This window comes from Triturus cristatus, chromosome 5_2 (genome assembly GCF_964204655.1).
Source record: "Triturus cristatus chromosome 5_2, aTriCri1.1, whole genome shotgun sequence".
Lineage (NCBI taxonomy): Eukaryota > Metazoa > Chordata > Amphibia > Caudata > Salamandridae > Triturus > Triturus cristatus.
Genome location: NC_140588.1, coordinates 463968681 through 463991780, shown reverse-complemented (window position 1 = coordinate 463991780; position 23100 = coordinate 463968681). Strand labels below are relative to the sequence as shown.

Sequence of the window (23100 nt, the reverse complement as noted above, 5' to 3'; positions counted from 1 at the left end):
CTCTTGGAGGATACAAGACAAGGCTGTTCATGATTCAATAATCAATGTCTTGAAAATGTACTGGGGTTAAATGAAGAAAGTTGTAGGGGGCGTGGCTAGTGCCCGAGCGAGATGACCATCAGAACTGCGAGCTCCGCGCTTGATTCACAGACGTCATGAGCCCTACCTCACCTTGCTTGGCAACAAAGGAGGTTTCTGAGAAGGGTTAACTTGAACAACCTGAAACCATGCTTGTAATATACCTGCTTCTCCTCGATTAGATGATTTCCCCGATTCCTCTTTCCCTCTGTGCGCCCGACCAACAAATCCAAAATGACGGCCTCCATTGACATGATGTAACGGACTGACCAAGCATCCGACATCACCTCTCTCTTTAACGCCGCAGTTCCAGACAGACCTCCACAGATCAACTTCATACATCAACTCTGAAGGCTCGGGTATCAGCCTGATATTATCGCCTGATTAGTCGGGGCTCCCTAACATCGCCAGTGATCCATTAATTGAGAGTCTGGCATTAAATAAGGTTAGAATTATGTTAAAGCCCTCCCCAAATACCTCTCAACAGGACTTATGCTGCTCTATTTCTCTGTAGGGGACTGATGTGCCATTACTCTCCCACTCAATCCAGCACCCCTTATTTGGGCCTGTTCTGTTCAGCACCATTGATGCATTCCCAGCCTGTCTGCAAACTTCTGCACTGAGCCTGCCCTCACAATATTACAAATGACAGATCACAGGGGTAAGGAGTCCAAAGACCACAAAAATGTTAAAGACCCCAAAGCCAATTTAAAATGCGCCAAGGTGAAAACCCCTACCCTGGACTCACAAATCAAATCCAAAGCTGATATGTCCGTGAACATGGAAATCATACTATAGAGAATGGGCACCAGCTGCGACTGCTGCAGGTAAGAGCGATGGGGCCGGCTGGGGGGGATATCGAGAGATGAACATGAGGGAAAATTATTTATTTATTTTATTTTCCCTTGTGGTCATCTCTTAAAATCCCCCGCAGCAGGCCACACCGCTCTTACCTGCAGTGGCTGCGGCTGCTGGGCACGCTTCACAATCTGGCACAAGAAACCAAAACCAATACTGACGCTATGCACCATAACCTACAGGTGCTACTCAATGATTTTAAAGGGCTGGCAAAGAGAATCACTGAGCAGAATCATGAGTTAGTGTCCTGGGGGACTCACACACATTAAATCAGAAGCAAGCTGACGTGAAAACAGACAGGGCGAAAGCGATAATGAGAGAAATGTTGGAACTTGAGGACCACAACCATAGGAGCAACCTAGGAATCTTTGGACATCCAGAGAGTCTGTAAGGTGACATGGACTCCTGCTAAATTGTTCGAATCTTGGATACCTTGCTGTCTCTGGATTAAGTTTAAACAAAGACTTTGAAATAAAAAGAGCACATAGAATACCACCGGACAAACCATTGCTTAACCCTGCCAAACCTGCATCAAAACCGAGAATGATGATCTTCATCTTCAGACCACTACGTTACCATCCTACCAAAGTGATTCAGTCCCATATGAGTAAAATGCAACAAAATACATTGGAGCAGTTTAAGGGAAACTATCATACAGGATTCCTCTAAAGAAATAGCATCCATCAGGAATGGCTTTCTGACGCTCTGTCAATCATTGAGGGACCTCTCCAACCCCTTCTTTTCTGCTGGCCAAGCCATGTTTCGCAGTGTATTAAAAGGCAAGTCGATGATCTTCACAGACCTAGTGGACACACACAATCTTTTTTAGCTGCGTCGACCTCATCAGATATTGTAATCTCAACTGCTGGTTATGACCAACCATCCGTTTGTTTTGGTCTGTCTGGCACACGTCCTATGTTGTTGCTGTTAATATGTAATGCTGGATGCTTCTGCTTAGCCCACTATGTTATCTGTGCTGGTAAAGTCTACATACTGTGCACTCATGGCTCTCCATTTTGCACGTTAGATCAAGATTTGTCTTGTGGATGTTCTGACAGATATTAAGTGCGTGTGAACCTGGTTGATCCTTACCAAAAACTGTAAGTCATCATGTGTCTCCCCAGCACTATTTTACTACTACTCACCTGTAGGCGACACTAATCCCAATCTCACTGGTTTTTGTTAACTGGTTTATTTGAGGTTCTCTATAGAAATATTCTCATAGATAAATATTGGATTGTCCGACCTTATAGGGCAATATGTCGCGATATGCTCTGTGCTTCTATCATTGGGCCATTTATGTTTATTTGTTCTTTTGCACATTGCATTGTTGTGGGACCTGCAATATTGAGGTTGGCCTGCCCTTGGCCTACTTCATCCCAACAAATTTTAGGGTGGGGAAATGCGGTTGCTTCGTCGTCGAATTTTAAGGGTAGGACGGTGTGAGGGTTATGTTCATGGGATTATTTTTTGCTTCTTTGATGTTTACTTTTGTTGGTTTCCTTTCTTTTAACCTTTATGTTTCCTTCTCCTCTCTTTACTACCATGCAGAATTTGGCAGGCCCGCTTTACCTAACCACACCATCAGGCAGTTCCCTGCTCTGCACAGATGCTCCATAGTTATTAGATGCTCACTAAATGGCTTTGCATGCTTCCTAACTGTCAGTTGTACATACAGTCTCTGGCACTATCGTGCCCTTGGAGAGAAGGCACACAGGTCCACCAGGCCTATATTTGTCTACTCTGTTCATTTACTACACTATACAGACCGATAATGTCTCCCACCATTAACATTTTCTCACTAAACACCAAGGGTGTGATTCACCTGGTCAAACGTAAAATGATAATAGAATAATGTGATAAGTTAAAAGGGGATTTCATCTTACTACAAGAAACATTAATTGATTCCATTAGTGATGCAAAAGTCTATTATCCGTGAGTAGCGGGGATTGGCCTTTCACCAGCAAAACAGAAGAAAAATGGGGTCCTTACCATAATATCTAAACAATCTTTAATTATGGTAGTGTCTCACTTACACGACCATCAGGGGCAGATAGCTTTTCACCAGAGCTAAGAAAAGACAAGGAATTGTTTATTGTGAATATTTATTACCTGAATGACAACTCAATAGAATTCTGGAAAGAGCTTGACAAACAAATAGTGGAGCTTCCTGATAACCAGGAAGTAATACTGAAGGGGGGGGACTTTAACCTACGAATGGATGGGACCCTAGAAAGGATATTGACACACAAATTCTTAGGTAGCAGATCACACAAACAAAAGAGGCAATGCTGCGTGAATAACAATCTGGTTGACGTATGGAGATTATGCAATCTATTTGGCAGCGACCACACCTTTTACTCTATACCACACCACTCCTTCTCCAGGATCAATTATATTATGGTTAGTGAACGATTGCTTGCTATGCCCGTAGATCTCAAAATAGAACCAATAGTAATCTCGGATCATGCCTGTGTATCTTTAGACCTTAACTTCCGTGACTCCTCCCCCCCAGACAATGGCGCATTAATGATGATCTCTTTGACGATAATGATAATAGAGAAGAAAGTGGCATAGCGATAGGCCATTTCTTAAAATACAATAAGGCCGAGGACACTTCTGTTACCAATAGATGGGATGCACTCAAGGCTACCATTAGAGGGCTTCTGATAAATCTAATATCAATCAAAAATAAGACCTTATCCAAATGATTAACACATCTAGAAATAGAAATACAACTGCTAGATAGTGAGCTCAGACGCACTAAGGGCTCAGCAGCACTAACAAAACTGCGCAACTTGCGTTACAAAATATTGAGGAAGAGCGTAGATATCTGCAGCTGAGAAACAGAGTGGGAAAGCACTGGCTAACTATTTGTAATTTACTGAGAACTAATCCCTCATACCTGTTTTAAAATTAATCCGCGGATGTTGTCTCTTCTACCCATGGCATTCTAGATGCTTTTAGAACATTCTGTTCCAACCTGTATAACTGCAATAAAGCCGTTCTAATAAACATACGTAATTAATATATTAGACATGTGTGTTTTTCCACATGTAAACCAAGAAGACCGACTCATTCTCAATGCACCCTTTGAGGGGGGGGAGGTCCTGCACGCCATCCGCAGCCTTTGAGCCGGGAAAGGACCAAGTCCGGATGATTACTCATGCAAATTTGATAAAACCTTTGTGGATTTGATAGCGGATCCCCTGAGATCTATCTTCTGTCAATTCGCAGATTCTGGGTCTCTCTCAGCTCAGCAACCTAGGCCACAATAGCGGTTGTTCCAAAGGCGGGGAAGGTCCATTTGGACATTAAAAAGTTATAGACCGATTTTGTTAATAAACCTTATTTGCAAAATATACTCTAAAATTACCACACACAGACTGGAGACAGTCATGCAAAAATGTATTTCTCCCTCATAGACCAGTTGACTTAAGGGCAGACTTGCTGCTGACATTATCAGATTATTTTGCCATATATTCGATAAGCCGAAGCTCATTAAATCCCCGACAGTCGCACTGGTGCTGGATGCGGAAAAGGCCTTTCACAAGGTCTCTTGGACGTTAATCCATGCAACACAATAAATAAGTATCATTTGTAGGAGGATTCTATTCACATGGCAATGGCACTTTACTCAGACCCGATAGCGAAGGTTAGGGTTAATGGTCACCTCTCCCAGTCCTTTCCTCTACTGCAAGGCTTGCGACAGTGTTGCCCTCTTTCCCCACTACTCTTTCTGCTGCTTATTGAATCGCTGCTCTTGACATTTAGACATCATCATCATCGAAAACCTTTATTTAGCAAGTCACCATAAAAAGATTTTCACATAAAAAACAGCTTGAAATTAAAAACAGATAAGTAAAAACACAATACAAGTTGAAAGCATTTCAATATAAAAAATTGGTTTGATTACTGGATTAGTGCAAACAATTGACACATTAAGCAGACCATTTAGCAGCACAACAAGAATTAACCTAAGCATATACCACTGTACAGACTGGGCTTGAAGAACTTATTTTCTCCTAACTCTAAGTGGCTCACTAATATAACTTATTACAGCAGAACTAATAGGCTGAATATATAAAAGCTGAAGAACACGCAGGCCTGCGATACACATTGTTGAACGGTGGTCACATAGCAAGGGACATACCATTTGTTTCCTTGGTGTTGTGTAAAAGGTTAAAAAGAAGATAAAATCAATCAGGGATTGAGGGGCAAAATTATTACTGGGACAGCATGGCAAAGAAGGAAACCAGGTACCACACTTTGGGAGGGCCACCAAAAAGTGCATCACGCCTAAATCTGAACGGGTCAAGAAAAATATTTTTTCATGATTGGTTATCCACAGTAGGTAGGGTTGTATCCCATCTGTAGTGGTTATCGCCAAGTGATGGAGGGTCGATTCTATTTTTAGCACATTAGAGTATCTGGTGGAATTTCTATGTTCTTGAAATAGAGCTTCAACAATTTTATTGAAGTTACCTATTTTACTTGGGCAATAGAAGAAGATTGACATTCCAAGTTCTGGAAAAGATTTCTTGACATAGACCAACTATGGAATCCACATGATCATGTATTAAACAGTCCTATATCACTAGGCAAGAACATTTTGTTAGAGGAGAAAGCCAGATCTTTACCCATAACAATAAAGGTGAAATATTAATCAGGTCTTGGTCTTCGAAATAAATGAGGCCTGTTTCTGAAGGTGTAATGAAGCTAGCAGTACTCTATGGTGTTGCTAATAGCCTGCTTGAAAGTTGATTTTTGCAGAATCCCTGGGTTGATGTAGCCCCATGCTCCAGCACCATACATGCTCACTGAAAGACACTTACTTTTGTACAGCATAATTAGTTCTTTTATGGGTTTATGGCCGAGTTTCCCTGCAAAACTAAAAATTGCATCAACTGCTAGAACAAATTTAGAGGCCCTTTGTGTTAAAAGTTTATCCTATCTTAAATTAACGTCCAACATTATTCCTAAATATTTAAAATTCTGCACCTTCACAACTGTGGTCATTCCTAGGGTATACGTTTTTGTACAACTGTTTCTTGGGCCACAGGTTATGATAAACAATTTCTGCTGATTGACCTTCAGGCTAAGAATTTCCATAAATTCATAAAAAAGGTCAAGCAGAACATGCAGACCATTAGTGGTACGAGATAAAAGGTTTGCATCATCCACGTACAGTAGACAGGTACTGGGTGATTGCCCACTTTTAGTAAACCCTTCCCCTTTGACCCTAAAATTTAATCAAAGAAATTAATATAAGAAAGAAATAAAAAAGTGTTGAGAATGCAGCCCTGACTGACTACGCTGTTGGACAGAGAGGCACTTACTTTTGTCCCATTATTACATTGGGGGTGGATATCCTGAGGAAGTATCTTCTTGATCAAAGATTTGGGAGAAGTGGGGGACCCATAAATTGGCTTGGATATAGCATTCCAGACGTGGCTTAGTATTTCCCAAAATAAAAGGCTGATTTATGATTTCCCAAAATGCTAGGTCCTCCCAAGCCTTCTGTCTTAACTCCTGTTTTCGCCTCTCTAAGGTTGCTTTATAGGATTGCCAGTCCAATGTTCTTGTTATTGCACTGTAGGGTATTTTTCACCGCTTACAGACATTTTAGGGCTACAGTACAGGCAGGATTGAACTATTTTTGAGTAGGGCAACTCTTATTAGATCTCTTTTTAGTTAACAAACCAGATACCTTGTTACATATCCCCTCATAACTGACCACCACTTCCTGATAATTTGACTCTTCCAAAAGACAGCATATTACCTCTTCCTGATTTCCTACTATCAAGTACTTAAAAAACAGGGTGTGTTCTTATTGCCCCACTTAATACAAACAATCTTATTTGGACAAAACTGGAGATAAGGGACCGGTTCTGTGTGGTGAGCATATATACTGGACCCATTTAAAGACAGTGAGACAGGGTTATGATCACTCAGATTGGAAGAAAGAGTGTTGCTATCCTTTACTAATGGTACACAATTGGGAGAGACTAGGATGAAATCGATAGTACTACCCCTGCTTCTACATGCAAAAGTTGGCTGCTGAAAAGAGCCCTCTCTAAAGTAGTCAGATGAAAAAGACAAATTATGTTTCACAATAATCTGATTTAGGGCATCGCCATAGGGAGTGTGGATAAAATGGGTAGTGCTATCTCCTTGTCTATCTGATAGGCCACAGACACAATCACTACTATGCTGGCAGAGCTGAATATTAAAATCACCCGTCCAGGGAATACCCACATGCTCATGCCTTCTAAAGACATAGGGTCTGATTAGCGATGTGGGAGAGGGCCGCCACACCACCGCCCCGCTCCCACACTGTCAAAGAGGACCGCCGCCAGCCTGCCAGATTACGAGTAATTTTGTGGTCTGGCAGGTGCGCAGCATGGCGGGCCTGTGTTGGTGCAGTACAAAGTCTCAAATGTGAGCCTTAGAACTGTACTGTCGCGGGCCAGGCAATGCATGTTCGTGCATGGCATGGACAGTGCAGTCCATGCCGTGATGGAACAGGGGTGCATGCACACAGGGGCGCACATCATGTGCCCCTGCATGCACCCCCATGCGCAGGGGCAACAACTGCCATGAGACTGCTGGCAGTGAGGAAACTCGTAATATGCTTGGTGGTGCCACAGTGGCACCGCCAAGCATATTGCACCCTCAAGACCGCTGTGCCACCGCCAGGGATCACGGATCCCTGGCAGTTGTGGCAGTTATCTGGAGGTCCGATCGCCGTACTCGTAATACAGCGGTCAGACTTCTGGTGCGGTGATCCCCGACCACCAACGCACCTCCACTGCTAGTTTGGCGGTCCTGGTAACTGCCAAACTCGTAATTAGGCCCATAGTCTGCAATATATGTGTCCATATCATCCACCCTGGCTGCATGTTACCTACTGAAGAAATAAAAATAGAAATGAATTAATATCACATCCAAGGAACCTCAGGTGGACAAAGACAGGATTTGGTAATAAGAGGTGAACCTTAGTTCTTCCACTGTGATGTTCTTAGATTTTATAGCGATCAGAACCCCCAGTCCATCTTTTGATCTTCCAAAGGATGAGGGGGAGTTGCCACACAAGAAGACTAAAAGCTCTCTCTAGAAAAGGTTTTGTCTGCCCACGTCTCTTGGCAGCAGACTACATCAAAGTTCTTGATCAGTTGTAGCCAATCTTCATTTGTTCATTTTTGTCCTACACCCGAAATGTTCCAGCTAATAAAACAAAGACTACTCAGGTTGTCATTCCTCAAAGTAGGAACGTCCGTCTTGGTGAACGCTTTGCTGCTATTATGTAGAACAAAACACTGGGATGGAGCTAAACAAGGGATCGGTACCAGTGAAACAGGAGCCACGGGGTCAACCAGTCATTCAATGTTTTATAGTTTGGACAGGAGGGTATAACGATTTTCTGTGGCCAGAGGGGCAGCAGACGGGATACCAAAGACGGGGCCAAAGCTGGTCAAATTTGAATCAGGAATGATGAAAGTTGGGTCTAGTAAAAATATCCCACAGAGGGGGCCCTGATCTTTACTTGTTCTGTAGTAAGGTGGTTAAGCTTGTGCAGCAACAAGCTCACCACCCTAGGATCTTTAATATGCACTGCAACGCAGACCCCCTTTGAGTTTTTAATGGAATTTCCAGCCATCCAACCCTCTTGACCATTAATATCTCATCCACCAGATCCGTCAGTCATGCAGTGTTTTTTTTGCACCAGCGTGCTACCTTATTTTTTAATATATTAACAAAATGGGGTGACCCTGTGTCCCTAGGAACCTGGGTATTTGATATATAAAGAACAATGGTTCCCTTGGGTAGAAACAGTGCGTATTGCGGTTAGCCGTAGTTACTTCAGCATAACATATGATACATTTCTGAAAGCCAGAACATTTCTTAAGCAAATGGGGGAAGGAACAAGAACACAGAAAAAGGGTTTTTTAATTAATTTATGTATCAGAATTGATAGTATTCGTTATGCGAACCAAATTACATACAACAAAAATACATTGCAGAATTTTTACACTTCAAAATTCATACAGTGATACACAATGGTGAGATAGTAGTGCTCAGTGGTGATATAGATACACAGTGCAGTGAGGTGGTAGTGGGGGGATGTGGTTTGTTTTGGAGGGCCAAATTCAAGAAGCAGTGACAAGTACGTTAAACAAATTATATTGTTGATAGCGACTATGTCCTGCAATCTGTGCCAAAATAGATCGTCGGCCTTTCAACCCTATGGGCGCTTGGTGGAGTGTCACAAGCGGGTCTTCATCAGGACTGTGGAGGAGGAGAGGCCGCCCTAGAATTTCGGTAAAACGGAGTCCGAGTGAGGACTCCGTTTTACCAGAATACAATTATTTTTTGATCTTCTGTCCAATTCATATCACAGTTGACATGTTGCTAGAATAAACCAACCCCTTCAATCAATTGCCTTGACCGCCCTTGAAATTCTAGGGCGGCCTCTCCTCCTCCACAGTCCTGATGAAGACCCGCTTGTGACACTCCACCAAGCGCCCATAGGGTTGAAAGGTCGACGATCTATTTTGGCACAGATTGCAGGACATAGTCGCTATCAACTATATAATTTGTTTAACGTACTTGTCACTGCTTCTTGAATTTGGCCCTCCAAAACAAACCACATCCCCCCACTACCACCTCACTGCACTGTGTATCTATATCACCACTGAGCACTACTATCTCACCATTGTGTATCACTGTATGAATTTTGAAGTGCAAAAATTTTGCAATGTATTTTTGTTGTATGTAATTTGGTTCGAATAACGAATGCTATCAATTCTGACACATAAATTAATTAAAAAACCCTTTTTCTGTGTTCTTGTTCCTTCCCCCATTTGCTTAAGAAATGTTCTGGCTTTCAGAAATGTATCATATGTTATGCTGAAGTAACTACGGCTAACCGCAATACGCACTGTTTCTACCCAAGGAACCATTGTTCTTTATATACCTTATTTTTTAAACCCCACCAGTCTGCACCTGCTTGATTACTCATGGGAGAAACTTCTTGCAAGACTAAAACATAGGGAGTGCATTCAGGGGGTAGTTGCAAGTGGACTCTTGACCCACATTTGTTGAAAGAGATGTTTCAGTGCACAGATGATCCTTTGGCTGGATAGCATTGGAATTTGAAAATGATTTTGAAATTGTATTTCCCAAGTGCTGTGTAGATGACAGGGAGGGATCCCTTGCGATGTGTTACTGGTTGCCCCGGACTAACCAATTGTGAATTTGATCTATTTTGCTTGATTACCCTGCTTGTCCATGGACTGGAAAGGCTAGGATTATCCCTGATCTTGGACTAGGGCTTGCCCTTTAGATTCCAATAACTTACCATTCTCTAAGAATCCCTGAAGGGAAGCTGTCCTCCATTTTTGTGAAGAAAGATTTAAAGATTTCTGTCAACTCCGTCTTAAGCCCCAATCCATCCATGGACTTACAACAATTACCAAGGTCAATGAATTTTGGTTTTCTTTCTGAGGCTCCCTCCCGCTGTATTTTGCCTTCCCCCCCTTGAATTTGATAGGCAGTGGGTTAGATGTTCTCTGCTGCGAACTGGAAGGTGTATCTGTCGGAATCTCCACTGAAGGGTCGTAGGAAGTGGATTAACTGAATTCAGCCTGTCCTAATAATGATTTTTGGTGCTTGCTGATGGCACTTTGCCCAGCAGGAGTACATGGCCATCTGAAGATGTTTTAATTGATTGTCAGGAGGGATTGTCAATCATTTTCTTTACCACTCCTATGCGATTCTCCACCATATGGAACTAGGAAGTAATTGCACCAATGGCTGATGACAAATGGGTAGTTATCAGCGGAGTAACACAGTCCTCCTTTCCCTCCCCCTTCCTTGTTTGGGTAGTCTTCTTCTTCCCCATCTTATAGGGTGGCAGAGAAGTAAGCAGATTGATGGTAGAAAAAGTCCATAAACAAGCAAATAAAACAAGTCTACCTTGGAGTTGTAGGTTGTAAAGGGCCCTTCAAAACTCTTAGCCAAGAGAGGGGGCCCAGCCCAGCCTCAAGTGGCCATAGATGGGCCCGCCCTTGGCCTGAGCTTTACCTGGGCGCGTCCCTTATTGTGGGATCTGGCATTGCACTTTATAGCGCTTTATAATAAGCAGAGGGGCAGCAGGTGGGCTGGCTGTCTGGGGCTACCTCCAGTCCCCCCTTAATCCTGGGACAATGAGTCCCTCTCTAACAAACACCCATGCTGCGAGACCTGGCATTGTGCTTAATAAAGCTTTACAATCAGCAGGGTGGCAGCAGGTGGCCTAATTGTCCGAGCTGCCTCCAGACCCCCGCTTAATCCTGGGACACCGAGTCGCTCTCCAACAAACTACCAGTTAGACATAATCATGACATTAAGGGTATCCCCTTCAGTCCTCTTATACAACTGGCAACTATTATTTACTGAGGAAGCTGATCTGGCCACCCTCAACATTATGCAAGAGATAGAGCTATACTTATTGTTCTCAGGTTACTCTTTCAACAGGGACAAGACCACGGTCTTCCCACTAAATGTCCACTGTACTGTATCCGTGATTGTTGATTCAGGCTTGAAGTGGTAACCAGACTCCCTTAAATACCTGGGTATCTGGTTTGGTAGAGATTAGGAAAGTTCCCCTACCATTAATGAAAACAAAGCACTGTCCAAAAAAAGATCTACTGGGTACATGGTACCCTAAACATGTTACTTGGTGGATACGGACAGAGACAGTCAAAATGGTAATAGCCTCATTGCTTCACTTTCTCTCCAGCTTGTTACCTATCACACTCTCTTCCTCTTTTTTGAAAACCATGGCAAATACATACCTGAATTCCAATGGAAAAGCAAGAGAGACAGAATCTCCTTAAATGCCTTGAAATTGACCAAGACCAAAGGGTGCCTTAATCTCTTCCCAAGATACCAGCAGACATTTTTGGCATCACAAGGCATCTGATTGTGCAGGATGCAAGAGGATAGCACCCCAACATGGTTGAAAATTGAGGTCCAACTAGTTTACCCGTTTATTTTTTTAAATTTTTTTATTTATAATATTTATAGAGCGCTGCTGTTACCCAAGGGTGTCCTGGCGCTGTGTGAAATTTAACAAAAAACTCAGCATCGAAGATGGGAGTTATTCTGAAAACAACCATGTTTTTAAGGCTTTACGAAAAGCCGACAGATTAGTCAGCCTTCTTAGATGTGGTGGGAGCTTATTCCAGGCTTTGGCTGCGTTCACCACAAAACTTCTGCCACTCCAAGAGGCTTTTTTTATCAAAGGAACGTGAACTTGTTTAGCTGCCGCGGACCAAAGCGGTCTGGCGGGAGTATACCAAAATAGCCGCTCTTTTAAATACGCTGAGCCTGTTCCATGAATAGCCTTGTATATCACACACAAGTCCTTAAACTGGGTACGTTTTCTAACTGGTAGCCAATGAAGCCTCCGTATCTCCTTGGAGATTGAAGCATACTTAGGGATACCTGATATCAGCCTAGCGGCGGCATTCTGCAAGAGTTGCAATCTATTCATTATTCCTTCCTGGACATTGAGATACAGGCTGTTGCAGTAATCCAGCCTAGACATAGTGAGTGCAGTGACTACTGTTTGATGACACTCTATAGGAAGGAGCGGGAGAATTTTATTGCAGGACCTTAAAGCAAAAGACGTGGCAGAGGACACTGAATTTACTTGGTCGCTAAAACTAAGCTTGTGATCCACCCAAACTCCCAGATTTTTTACCTTCTTGCTGTTTGTGGGGAGCGGACCCATGGTGTCAGGCCACCAATGAGGGGTCCAGAACGTAGGGGCATTGCCAAAGCAGACCACCTCGGCCTTATTAGAATTCAGTTTGAGGCAATTTCTGGCCATCCAATTCCCAACAGCGCTCATACAGTACCTGAATCGAATTGCCATACTACGCCATTCATCTGTTTGTAGAGAGACCACAATTTGCGTGTCGTCGGCATAGGAGGTCAAACTGAACCCAAAAGACTGAATGAGCGGCGCCAGGGAAGAGACATATACATTAAACAAAGTGGGGCTTAAAGAAGACCCCTGTGGAACCCCACTAGGTAGAGAAAAGGATTCCAATGAAAATTCCCCTACTGATACTGACTGACTCCGATTGGTGAGAAAGCATTCAGTAGTTTCCATGCAGATCCCTGAACTCCTTTCTCCCGCAGCCGGTCCATCAACAAATCGTGGTGGACCGTGTCAAAGGCTGCAGAGAGATCTAACATAATGAGAGCGGCCGTACCTCCTTTGTCTAAAATGGTTCGGATCTCTTCAGTAGATTTAAGAAGAGCCGATTCCGTACTATGCCCCCTCTGAAGCCATGCTGGGTGGGATCCAAAACTTGTGCCGCCTCAAGATACAGACTGAGTTGCGTATTTAGGTTTTTCTCGACAATTTTGGCCGGCAACGGTAATCTGGAAATAGGCCTAAAGCTGTTGGGGTCTTTTACATCTAAATTTGGTTTCTTTAGAAGAGGCGGAATAGAGGTTTTTTTCCATTCTAAAGGGAAATATCCTTCTTTATACATAGTATTGAAAATGGGTGTGAGAACTCGTGAGATTGGTTCTGCCACTAATTTTATTATGGATGTCGGGCAAGCATCTGAGGGGGGTCCAGATTTGACCCACGTCATAAGATTAATATTGGCAGCGATTGTAAGCTCAACAAATTGATCCAGATGGACTTTATTTATACCAGTGAAGTCATCCACATTATCCAGAGTTGTCTCAGATTTAACATGAGAAAAAGAAGAGAAGATGACATTCACTTTCTCATAGAAAAAATCAGCAAGTTTGTCACAAAGTCCCTGGCTTGGCGTGATGGTGATAGCTCCCGGATTAGCCAGATTAGTAACTGTATTAAATAGTTCCCTTGCTGAGTTTTTAGCTTTGCTAATCTTCATGGAGAAGAAAGAAGCCTTGGCGCTGTGGATCAACTGTTTATACTTAGCAAGACCACTTTTATAATCCTCCTTGTCACGATCTAGATAGTTCTTTCTCCATTTTCTCTCCAGATGTTTGCAAATAAGTTTTTGATCCCTCAAATCCTGTGAATACCACGGGGCAGATGGTGCTTGTCTTGTAAACTGACACATTTTAATCGGAGCTAGTTTTTGGCCTGCATCTTCTAGACAACTTGAGTAAAATCGTGTGGCCTTGTCCAGATTGTTAGGAGGCAAAATTAAGGTGTCATTGAGGACCTCGATGAGATCTCCAGCTTACACCTTATTCCAAGCTGTTATCATCAGTTTTTTTTTTCATAGGTTTTTGAGAAATTCGCTCAGGAGTGGTAAGGTTAAAAAGGACCGCCTTATGGTCAGACCAAAGTAAAGGAAGAATAGACAAAATCTGCAGTTGTGGGTTACTGGAAAAAATACCATCAAGTGTATGTCCTGCCTGATGGGTCGCACCAGACACCACTTGCACTAAGTTGTTACACTTCATAAGATCTAGCAATTTGGCTGTATCTGTATCTGAGATGGCTTCCAGATGAAAATTAAAATCACCTAAAACCGTATAGGAGCTAGCGTTAATGCTACTTTCCACAAATTTTCCAGCCTGAATGCAGAAACTGCTTCTAGGGCCTGGTGGTCTGTAGATCAAAGAGCCTTGAAAGGTGTATTGAGGGAAAAGGTGAAAGGAGAAGTCCAAGACCTCGCAGCCGTCCACCCCTCCTGGATTAAAAGTAGCTGCTAATGAAGAGTGATAAATGACAGCTAGACCACCTCCTCTTCCAGTGGGCCTGTTTAAAGTGTAACATACATAGTTGGGAGGCGAGGCTTTAACTAGATCCGGGCCTGAGGCACTATCTGTCCATGATTCTGTGATGAAAGCAATCTTTACGCCTTCATTCTCTATAAATGATGCACACTCCAAGCTATGTTTAGGTAGTGATCTAACATTCATAAGGACGCATTTCCAAATAATAGTATTCCGCTCCCTAATTGACTTTGCTTCAGTTTTAGGAGGGTCAATGGTTTGAAATAAAAGCTCTGGGATTTCAATTCCACACCCTGGGCATCCCTTAAGATGCTTCATATGCCCATCCTCTAGATTAATGCAGAGGCATCGAAAGGACCTGTTAGTAGAATTGATTTTGGAGTTAATACTTTAAAAAAATATACTGTCAAATTGTAATTTGATAAGAGTACCTGAGTTTTCCCGATCAGGGGGGCTGGCGCTGATCGCGGAACGATCGCGGACGTGCGCAGACGGGCTTGCCTTTGGTGCGCCGCCGGCGCGCTCTCGCCAGTACGTGATTATGTAGTCTTTACGTGTAGAAAGACTAGCCCGCCAACCCCAATCCCGCCCAAGATGGTGGACCCGTGCTCTCACCGCGGGAAGGCCAAGGCAGCACTCGTGATTGCGGGACAAGTATATCAGCACAGGAAGGCAGAGATCAAAGTAAGTAGTTCTACTATATTAAAAGCTTTAATCATTTTAAAACAAGCAACTCAGTGCAAACATCGCAAATAGCAGCAGATACAATAAGAAAACTCCCGGCTGAGCCTCAGGAGAAAAATCACACTGCCATTGCCCCTTATCTCTACCTATCCTCCATGTGGCAAAGCTTCCTCTGGAAAACTCGAAATCCTTAACGTTGGACACTATAGCTGCCTTAGCATTAATAGACAAGCTGCTAAGTAAGAAAATGTCCAGCTCGGTACAGGCCTCTCTGTGGCATAATCACATTAAGATGGAGCGGAAAACGTTTTATTGGGAATTATGGGCCAGTAAGCGCATAAATACCATAGGAGACCTGGAAATGGGTCTTCATCCAATTCTTTTCTCTACTGTGTGAGAAATTCGGCTTACCTGACATTGAATTCTATAACTTTCTGAAATTAAAGTGCATAATTGGAAAACTAACCCAGCCCGACTCACCTGATCTTCCTGGGCTGCTTAGTATTTTTAGGAAGATTAGACTCTGCCTCACATATCTACAAATTGCTTGAGCCAACCAAAAATTACCTGATGACAGACTTAGGAAAGAAATTTGCTGATTATGCTCAAGGTTCACATAGTACGACTTTTATCAGATGCAATATGGAGAAAAATATGATTATCCCCTCTCATAGCAAAAATTACTACTGCCTTAGCACAAACTAGATTTTGGTCTACACATAAATCCTATTGGACACCTGCCAGACTTCACAGGGTAGGTCTATCCAAGTCAGGCATTTGTTGGAGATGTGAGGATGGCATATTTCTGATCCACATACTCTTTTCCTGTAAAATGGCACAACTGCTATGGGGCAGAATTCAATCCCTGATTCATGATATTTTTGGGAAACCATTCAAGATTGACTTCTTGACAGTTGCCTTAGGGCTACCAGAAAATTCACCCACACTAGACCTTACTGAGAAGGACGCATTGCTGCAGGACTCTCTATTAGCAGTGGGTCCCAAGGTGGTTCTAATGGAGTGGAAATCAACCTCCATGATCACCTTCAATAAGTAGAGGAACAAGTTATGTTCTATTAGAGGAGCAGATAGCTTAAGGGACTCCTTTGATAATTATTTACAGAAAAGAAAACCACGTTAGGTGCTATTTTTACACATATGGTATACTGTGTATCAACAGCTTACATATTGGGTGTCTGTTGGACCGGATATACGGTACTGACGGCCCTGACAACTTTACACAATTTATCCCCTTCTTCTCCCTCTCTTTCTCCCTTGCCTCCCATCCCTCCCTTTTCGGTGGTTCTTTTCTTTTTTCAATTTTTGTTGCTTGGATTTTTCACTTGTGTTTGGAAATGTGCAATTCTGGTGTGGCTGTCAGATAACTCGTCAACACGTTAGTCAGCCTCTAGACTTTCTAGGGATGTCAACAATGTTGGGTTGCCCTTTGACAGCCTCACATTCCCACATTCCTTGTCCACACTGCAATCTATTTCACTAGTGGTATGCTCTATTACAAGTATACTATTGCCTGTCCTGAACTTCTCCTTATGAAATATTCTCCTTCAGAAGAGATCTTTTGTTATTGTACTGACAGAAAATGCAATCAAATTGTTTGGAATTTAAAAACAGAAGAAAGTTGTACACTGATCTTGGTATCCATATCAGCATTATGTTAACTATTTGTGCAGAAACTGGTTTTGAAATGTTGCTTGAGCCTTTGCAGATCGATTCAGTAGAGCCTCTCTCAGCTGTTGCATTGACAATGTTTGGCCAACCAGCCAGCCTAAAAGTGCCCTTTGGAGACATTCATTTTCTGCCGAACACACAAAGGCCATGGCTTTACGAATCTCCCTGACACTAAACTTTACATTTCCTGCCATATGTCAAGCAGCATTACTGCAGATAAAGGAGATTTTGAAACTTATTAGAATAAACAAAATAATAACCTGGCGAGCCTCATATCATTTTCAGGGTAGAAACATTCTGCGATATTTGCTTCTTGTCTGTCCATGGTCACTAGAAATTTACTCACGTACTGAGTGCTTCAAGTAGAGAGTACTAGAAATGAGATGTGAGTCTTCTTGGATCAAGTGTTACATATATCTTTTCTTGCAGTCTGTATGTTCCTTTATCAAAAATAGACAATTAAATTAATACGAAAGAAATTAAACAGCTCAAATTCTGTGTTTTTGCACATCAAGCATCAAAAGATGTTTCCTTTTTTTACATTCCTGAACACTAAAGTATCGAGACTGTTTATTTGCAAATTGTGTTTTTAGCACCTTACCACAAGTTCATCAGTTATCTGGTCCAAAGGTGTGAGTTTGTTAGTGTGCACTAATCTTGTAAGTTACTGTATTCAATATTTTACCAAGCTAGGTCAAAATTTGCTGCTATAAATGGGCATTGGGGGATAACTTCAGACATTTTGAATGAGCTTTCACGATCAGTGTAATGAATGTGACCTGGTCCCATGTGGGGAAAAAATGTCAACTTTAATATTAATGCTGTTTCAGTGAAATATTAAAATTTGTGAATTGATGATTTCTGAAAAAGAAATGTACTAAGCAAATATTGAGTTGATATAGTCAAATAAGAAAAAAATAAACACATACTTTTCTTCAGTAGTTTAAATTGCAGTTTGGATCACATATTCCACTGACTACTCTGAGTATGTAGGAAGCACAGAACCTACAGCCAATAATCAAAGCTTCTCATCATGTTCAGCATGTCATCCATTGCATTTACTCACAGTCCCCTCTATCATTAACTCCATTACCTTGTATACCTTGTACTGAGGATGTTATACCTAATGAGAATAGAAAAGATGGTTGCATACCAGAGAAAAATTGTATTTCCTGTATAAGGCAAGAACTAGATGACAGCACAGGAAATTATGTTTCACAAATATGCTGGCTAACACAAATTTATTTTATTTCTTTCCAGGTTGTTCACAATGGACTTATTTTGGAAATGGACCACCCAACTTCAGGGAAGATAGCAGTTCCAGGTTGGATTTTAGCATGAGATATTGCTGAAATAATCTATTTAAATATCCAAATAAGTACTAAATATTATTTGTCAATGTTTGTATATTGTTGTTATTTTATTGTGATATATCTGTATGTGGGGCAGAAATGCACTCCTTCACAGACCAGAAAGTCATGCTAAGAAGTTTGCAAAATACTGCAAGTTTGCAATTGTTTTGCTTGCTAACAATTTTGAGGCCCTCATGCTGCAAACTGCTTAGAAAATGCGAGAGAAGATATGCCATACACTAATAGTTGTAACAAGGTCTGGCTACATTTTTACTTTTGTTTACATTGCGGTGCAACCTCCTGATAGACAAACTTCCTAAAATTGAGCAGTTAATATGAATTTTCAAATTATATTTTAATGTAAGGGCTTACTGAAAGTTATCTGACCCAGGGTCCTAGTTCAAAAACGAGAAAAACTGCAGATCCACGTTAACCTCTTCCATGCTCATGACGTCTCCCGGCCGTCATGAGTCACGATGGGCGTGTGCGGACGACGGCCGGGAGACGTCATGACCACGCCCAGGAATGGAATATCCAGCACTGCGGCAGGGCTACGGCGGAATTTGCGCCGCAGCGAAGATGGTAAGGAAAACCACTGGATCTGTTATCCTTTATGAGATTTGACCGCAAGTCTTTTCAAGGGACATTGAGTCCCCTTCTCTTAGATCAGTAATCCCAGCTTCGTCTGAGGAAACCCAGTAGAACAGTCAACCAGGATTTGACATTCAAGCAAGGTTTGACACTGCAATGTTGAAAAGGATGCTCACAACCTCCTCCCTGTAAATTCTGGGAGGTTCAAAGGAGGCATCTCTGCCCATCCAGGGCAGCCTGTTGCCTGTTTCTGAGAAATTCTTCACACCTATTCAAATTATAATTACTGGCTGGCAGAAGTGAGAGTGTAATTGCAAATAGAGCCTCCAGAAACTTTAGGCAGGGAAAGGAGAACTTCATAAAAGTTACTTTTCCTTCACATTTATGAAAAATCTGACTTCACCATTGAATCAGATTTTTAAAAACTATTAAAATAATTGTTTAATTGTTTTTGTAGCTAGCCTCATTCCTGGTATACAATATTAGGGCTTTAATCTGTACTCTGGTTTTCTACATGGGACAGCTAGGCCTGCCACAGTGAATAATAGCTTTTGGGTGCTAGTCTCTCTAAGGGCATGTCAACATTACATTCTACATGTGCAACTTTTAAATACCAAGCACCCTGCATTGTAGACTACAAGGACCACATAAGGGCGTCGTAATAATATTTAAAAAGGAGTTTTTGATCTGTTTCAATGGGTTATTGTAACAGGTGAATTTTGCAGTTCAAAACTGCAACAGCCAGGCTGCAAAGGTTAGGCCTGCAGTCATACTTACGCTGTCGTTGTTGTAGATGGCTCAATAGATGCAGACATCTACTAGTAACGAGTAGCATTTAACTTCAAGGCTCTGGGTACGTCTTTTGCCATATACTAGGGACATATAAGAAAATTCAATATACCATTTGGCAATATGCCAATTTGACCATGTTGAAACGGGGAGCACAGGCATTTTACCACTGGTTCGAAGGGTTAAGGCCCACAGAGATCTGACACCAGCAAAAATATAGGGCCCAACAAAAGGCAAAAAGCAGGTTGTGAGGTTTCGAACCTTTAAAGCAACACCCCACTGCAGCAACTATAACTATTCCCTGCGCAGGACCTGTATGTATATGTATAGAGTACTGGGACTGATCCAAGTAAATGTTCAGGCATGGGATAATGGCCATACATACAAAAGAAAGGTGACATCCCATCTAGTGAGTGCTCAGTGCTTCAGTATGTTAACTCTGCTAACCATATCTTATTCTAGTCCTCGATATCTCACATACTGTTTTTCACATTGATTCATCCTTTCAGTTTGACTGTCTGGTTCAGAGTGGTAACTGGTAGATAATAGTCTAGCAAACTAGTTTTTTACACAAGAAAGAGAAGATTTTTAAAGTAAATTAAGATTCTGTCAGTAATCATTACCTGGGGAACACCATATAATTGCATAGTGTGTTGTGCAAAGTGTGTGCTAACTATTTAGAGGTGCGAAATCAAGAAGGAATATGAAATTAGCCCTCTTAGTCAAATGCCTTACAACCACTAGAATTACAGTGTAGCGTTGCCTTTGGACAACTCTACAATAAATGCCATTTACAGTATTTGCCAAGGTCCAAATGGAGCAAACAAGGGCCTCAATAAGCCCATTGGCTTACAATGTGAATTCTTAGTCTGAGCACAGATTGAACATGTTTGTAAGTATCCTTTGGCAATAAGAAATAGACCTGGCCTGCAACACTATATCCTTTCTGCTACTGAGGAATGAGCTACTCCATGATTTCCAGACACCTTTGAATCATGAAGCCACTTCCTAGGCTTTTGTCTTGCCTGAACAGATGTAAGCATATAGCTTTCCATTTTACATACAAAAACATCTCTTTCATGTCTGTCTTTTTGCTTCTTTAACCAAGTCTCTTTAGCTAGGTATTGACTTTCTGTATACATGCTTGTCAGGAATGAGTCCTGTTGTGATAGAGTAGCAGCCTTACCATTCTTATTAGATGATCTCTAATTTAACTACAAAACCATAATCAAAATTATAGTCAACTGTGGCTGAGTTCAGGAACTGCAAATTTCTGTGATCAGTATACACTTATATTGTATGTTGACCCTCACAAATATGTCCATTCTTCAAAAGATGTATTAATGATCGATAGTTTCTTATTAGTGATTGTGCAATTTAAATCTGATGGTGAATTGTTTTTTTAGATAAGTAAACTATTAGGTGAACTTGCCCAGTGTTTAGATTTTTCTGAGATAAAATCTCTCACATAGCATGATAGGAACCTTCCAGCATAACAATAAAATAATATTTTACATTGGGCTGTTACAAAATAGGAGCACAAGAAAAATGTTATTTCAAAAATCAACTTGCCTGATCTGCTTCATTTGACTGAAGAAGACCTGCTCCCTTTTTATTGTAACTTGGTAATGGGTCTTACAAATTCGGAAAACAGATAAATTAACCTGCTATAAAAATTGGCAAAGCCCAACAATCTTTGAATAGCCTTCCTTGATGTGTGTGTGTGTGTGTGTGTGCAACTAAAAAAATGCTGGCATTTTCTTTTTATTCTCAGGTGCAATTAAGTACTAAACCTACAATAGTAGTGTGAAAGATACATTTACCAAGCTTAACAAAATGATGATGATGTCTCAGTTGTTGTAATACTATTTTAACATGTGGCATAAGAGTTTCCAAGATGTCTGTGTACATCAATTTATGATCAAAATAGACAATACAAAACACGTACAAAAATCCTCCAAATACCTCATCATTAAAATACTGAATGCTGCAGGAACATTATAGAGTTCGAAGGACATGGTACGGTATTTCAAAAAACTAAACTTAGCACTAAATTCTGTTTTCCATTCACCACCGTCTTGGACTATGACTAGATGGTAAATCTGTTTGTGTTTCCAATGTGTTCCAACAACTTTGATTAATGTCAAAGGTTAGTGATTTCCTACGGGGATACTATTGATGGTCTATTGTCTATACATGTTCTTAGTTCACTCCCTTTTCAGGAGCTAAAGTAAGTACAGAAAATAAGCAAGGGATTCTCAAGGCCTAATGTACACAGTAGCCACATTCTTATCTAACTATTGATTTTGATATTCTATTTCTGATTTGCTGAGTGCATACACTCAACTGCAATGTATTTGTGCACTTGGTTCCCAATGCATCTCACAATCATAACATCTGGGCGGAGGTCAAACATTTGCCTTTTTCGAATAACATACATCATTAAATAATTCAAAACAAGGGGGCAGCTGAATTGCACAACAAATAATGGGTGAAAAACCTACCTATTCATGTTAGCATTTTAGAAGAACAGCTCTCTCTGAATTTACATGGAATCGTACACTAGCTTGACAATAACGTGAATTCAACTGTACTTTCCTTGCAGCTCATACAATACGAGGATATTGTAAGCTCAGCTAAGATGATAGAAGAGTATCTATCAAAGCTAAGCAAATATTTTCAAGCTGTTTTGCAAAATAGACCAAATAAATCATGTGCACATGGAGGTTTTCTGGACCTGGTGATAGAATAAAACAATCCACTGGCTTAACCTACTCAGGAATCCTTTTCTTAATAAAATAAATTTCCAAAGATTGAGCAAAGCTAAAGTCCAAATAATTTGCTGAGGTTCCAGAATCTAAAAGCCCTGAAACCAACTTCTCTTGACTTCTGCCAATGTTATCTTCATAACAATTATCATATGAACCACAGGTGGCTTCATAGTATTCACAGCCCATGTGTGAACTAGCATAATTACTTCACTCTGCAAGGCAGTTCCTTTCATTGTAGAGTAATTTAGTTTTCTGCTAGGGATGGTGTCTTTATGGACAACATTACAGATGCTTGCCTTTTAGATTTACTTTTACAGCCTTTTCTCTTATAAAATTACGTCACCTTCCACAATACAAGCATAAACTACATACACATATTCTTTATTTCTCCTCTTTGAATAAGTACCCCTCATACAGCCTAATTTCTGATGCTCAGACATGCCTGTGACTCTATTCTCCTCCTACATAGGCTGAACTAATAATAGGATGGTCTTTTTTTTAACAATGTTCAGATAAGTGATGATGCAGCTGAACCACTAGCTATA

General features: G+C 41.3%; 1 protein-coding gene across 1 annotated transcript in view; it reads left to right on the top strand.

The window, feature by feature from the left end:
- SUGCT (succinyl-CoA:glutarate-CoA transferase) overlaps window positions 1-23100 on the top strand; it is a 3154468-nt gene that overhangs the window by 2628147 nt on the left and 503221 nt on the right. The window contains exon 13 of the mRNA XM_085607431.1: window positions 18313-18376. Coding sequence (XP_085463557.1) covers window positions 18313-18376 — 64 coding nt within the window. The remainder of the gene's footprint in view (window positions 1-18312; window positions 18377-23100) is intronic.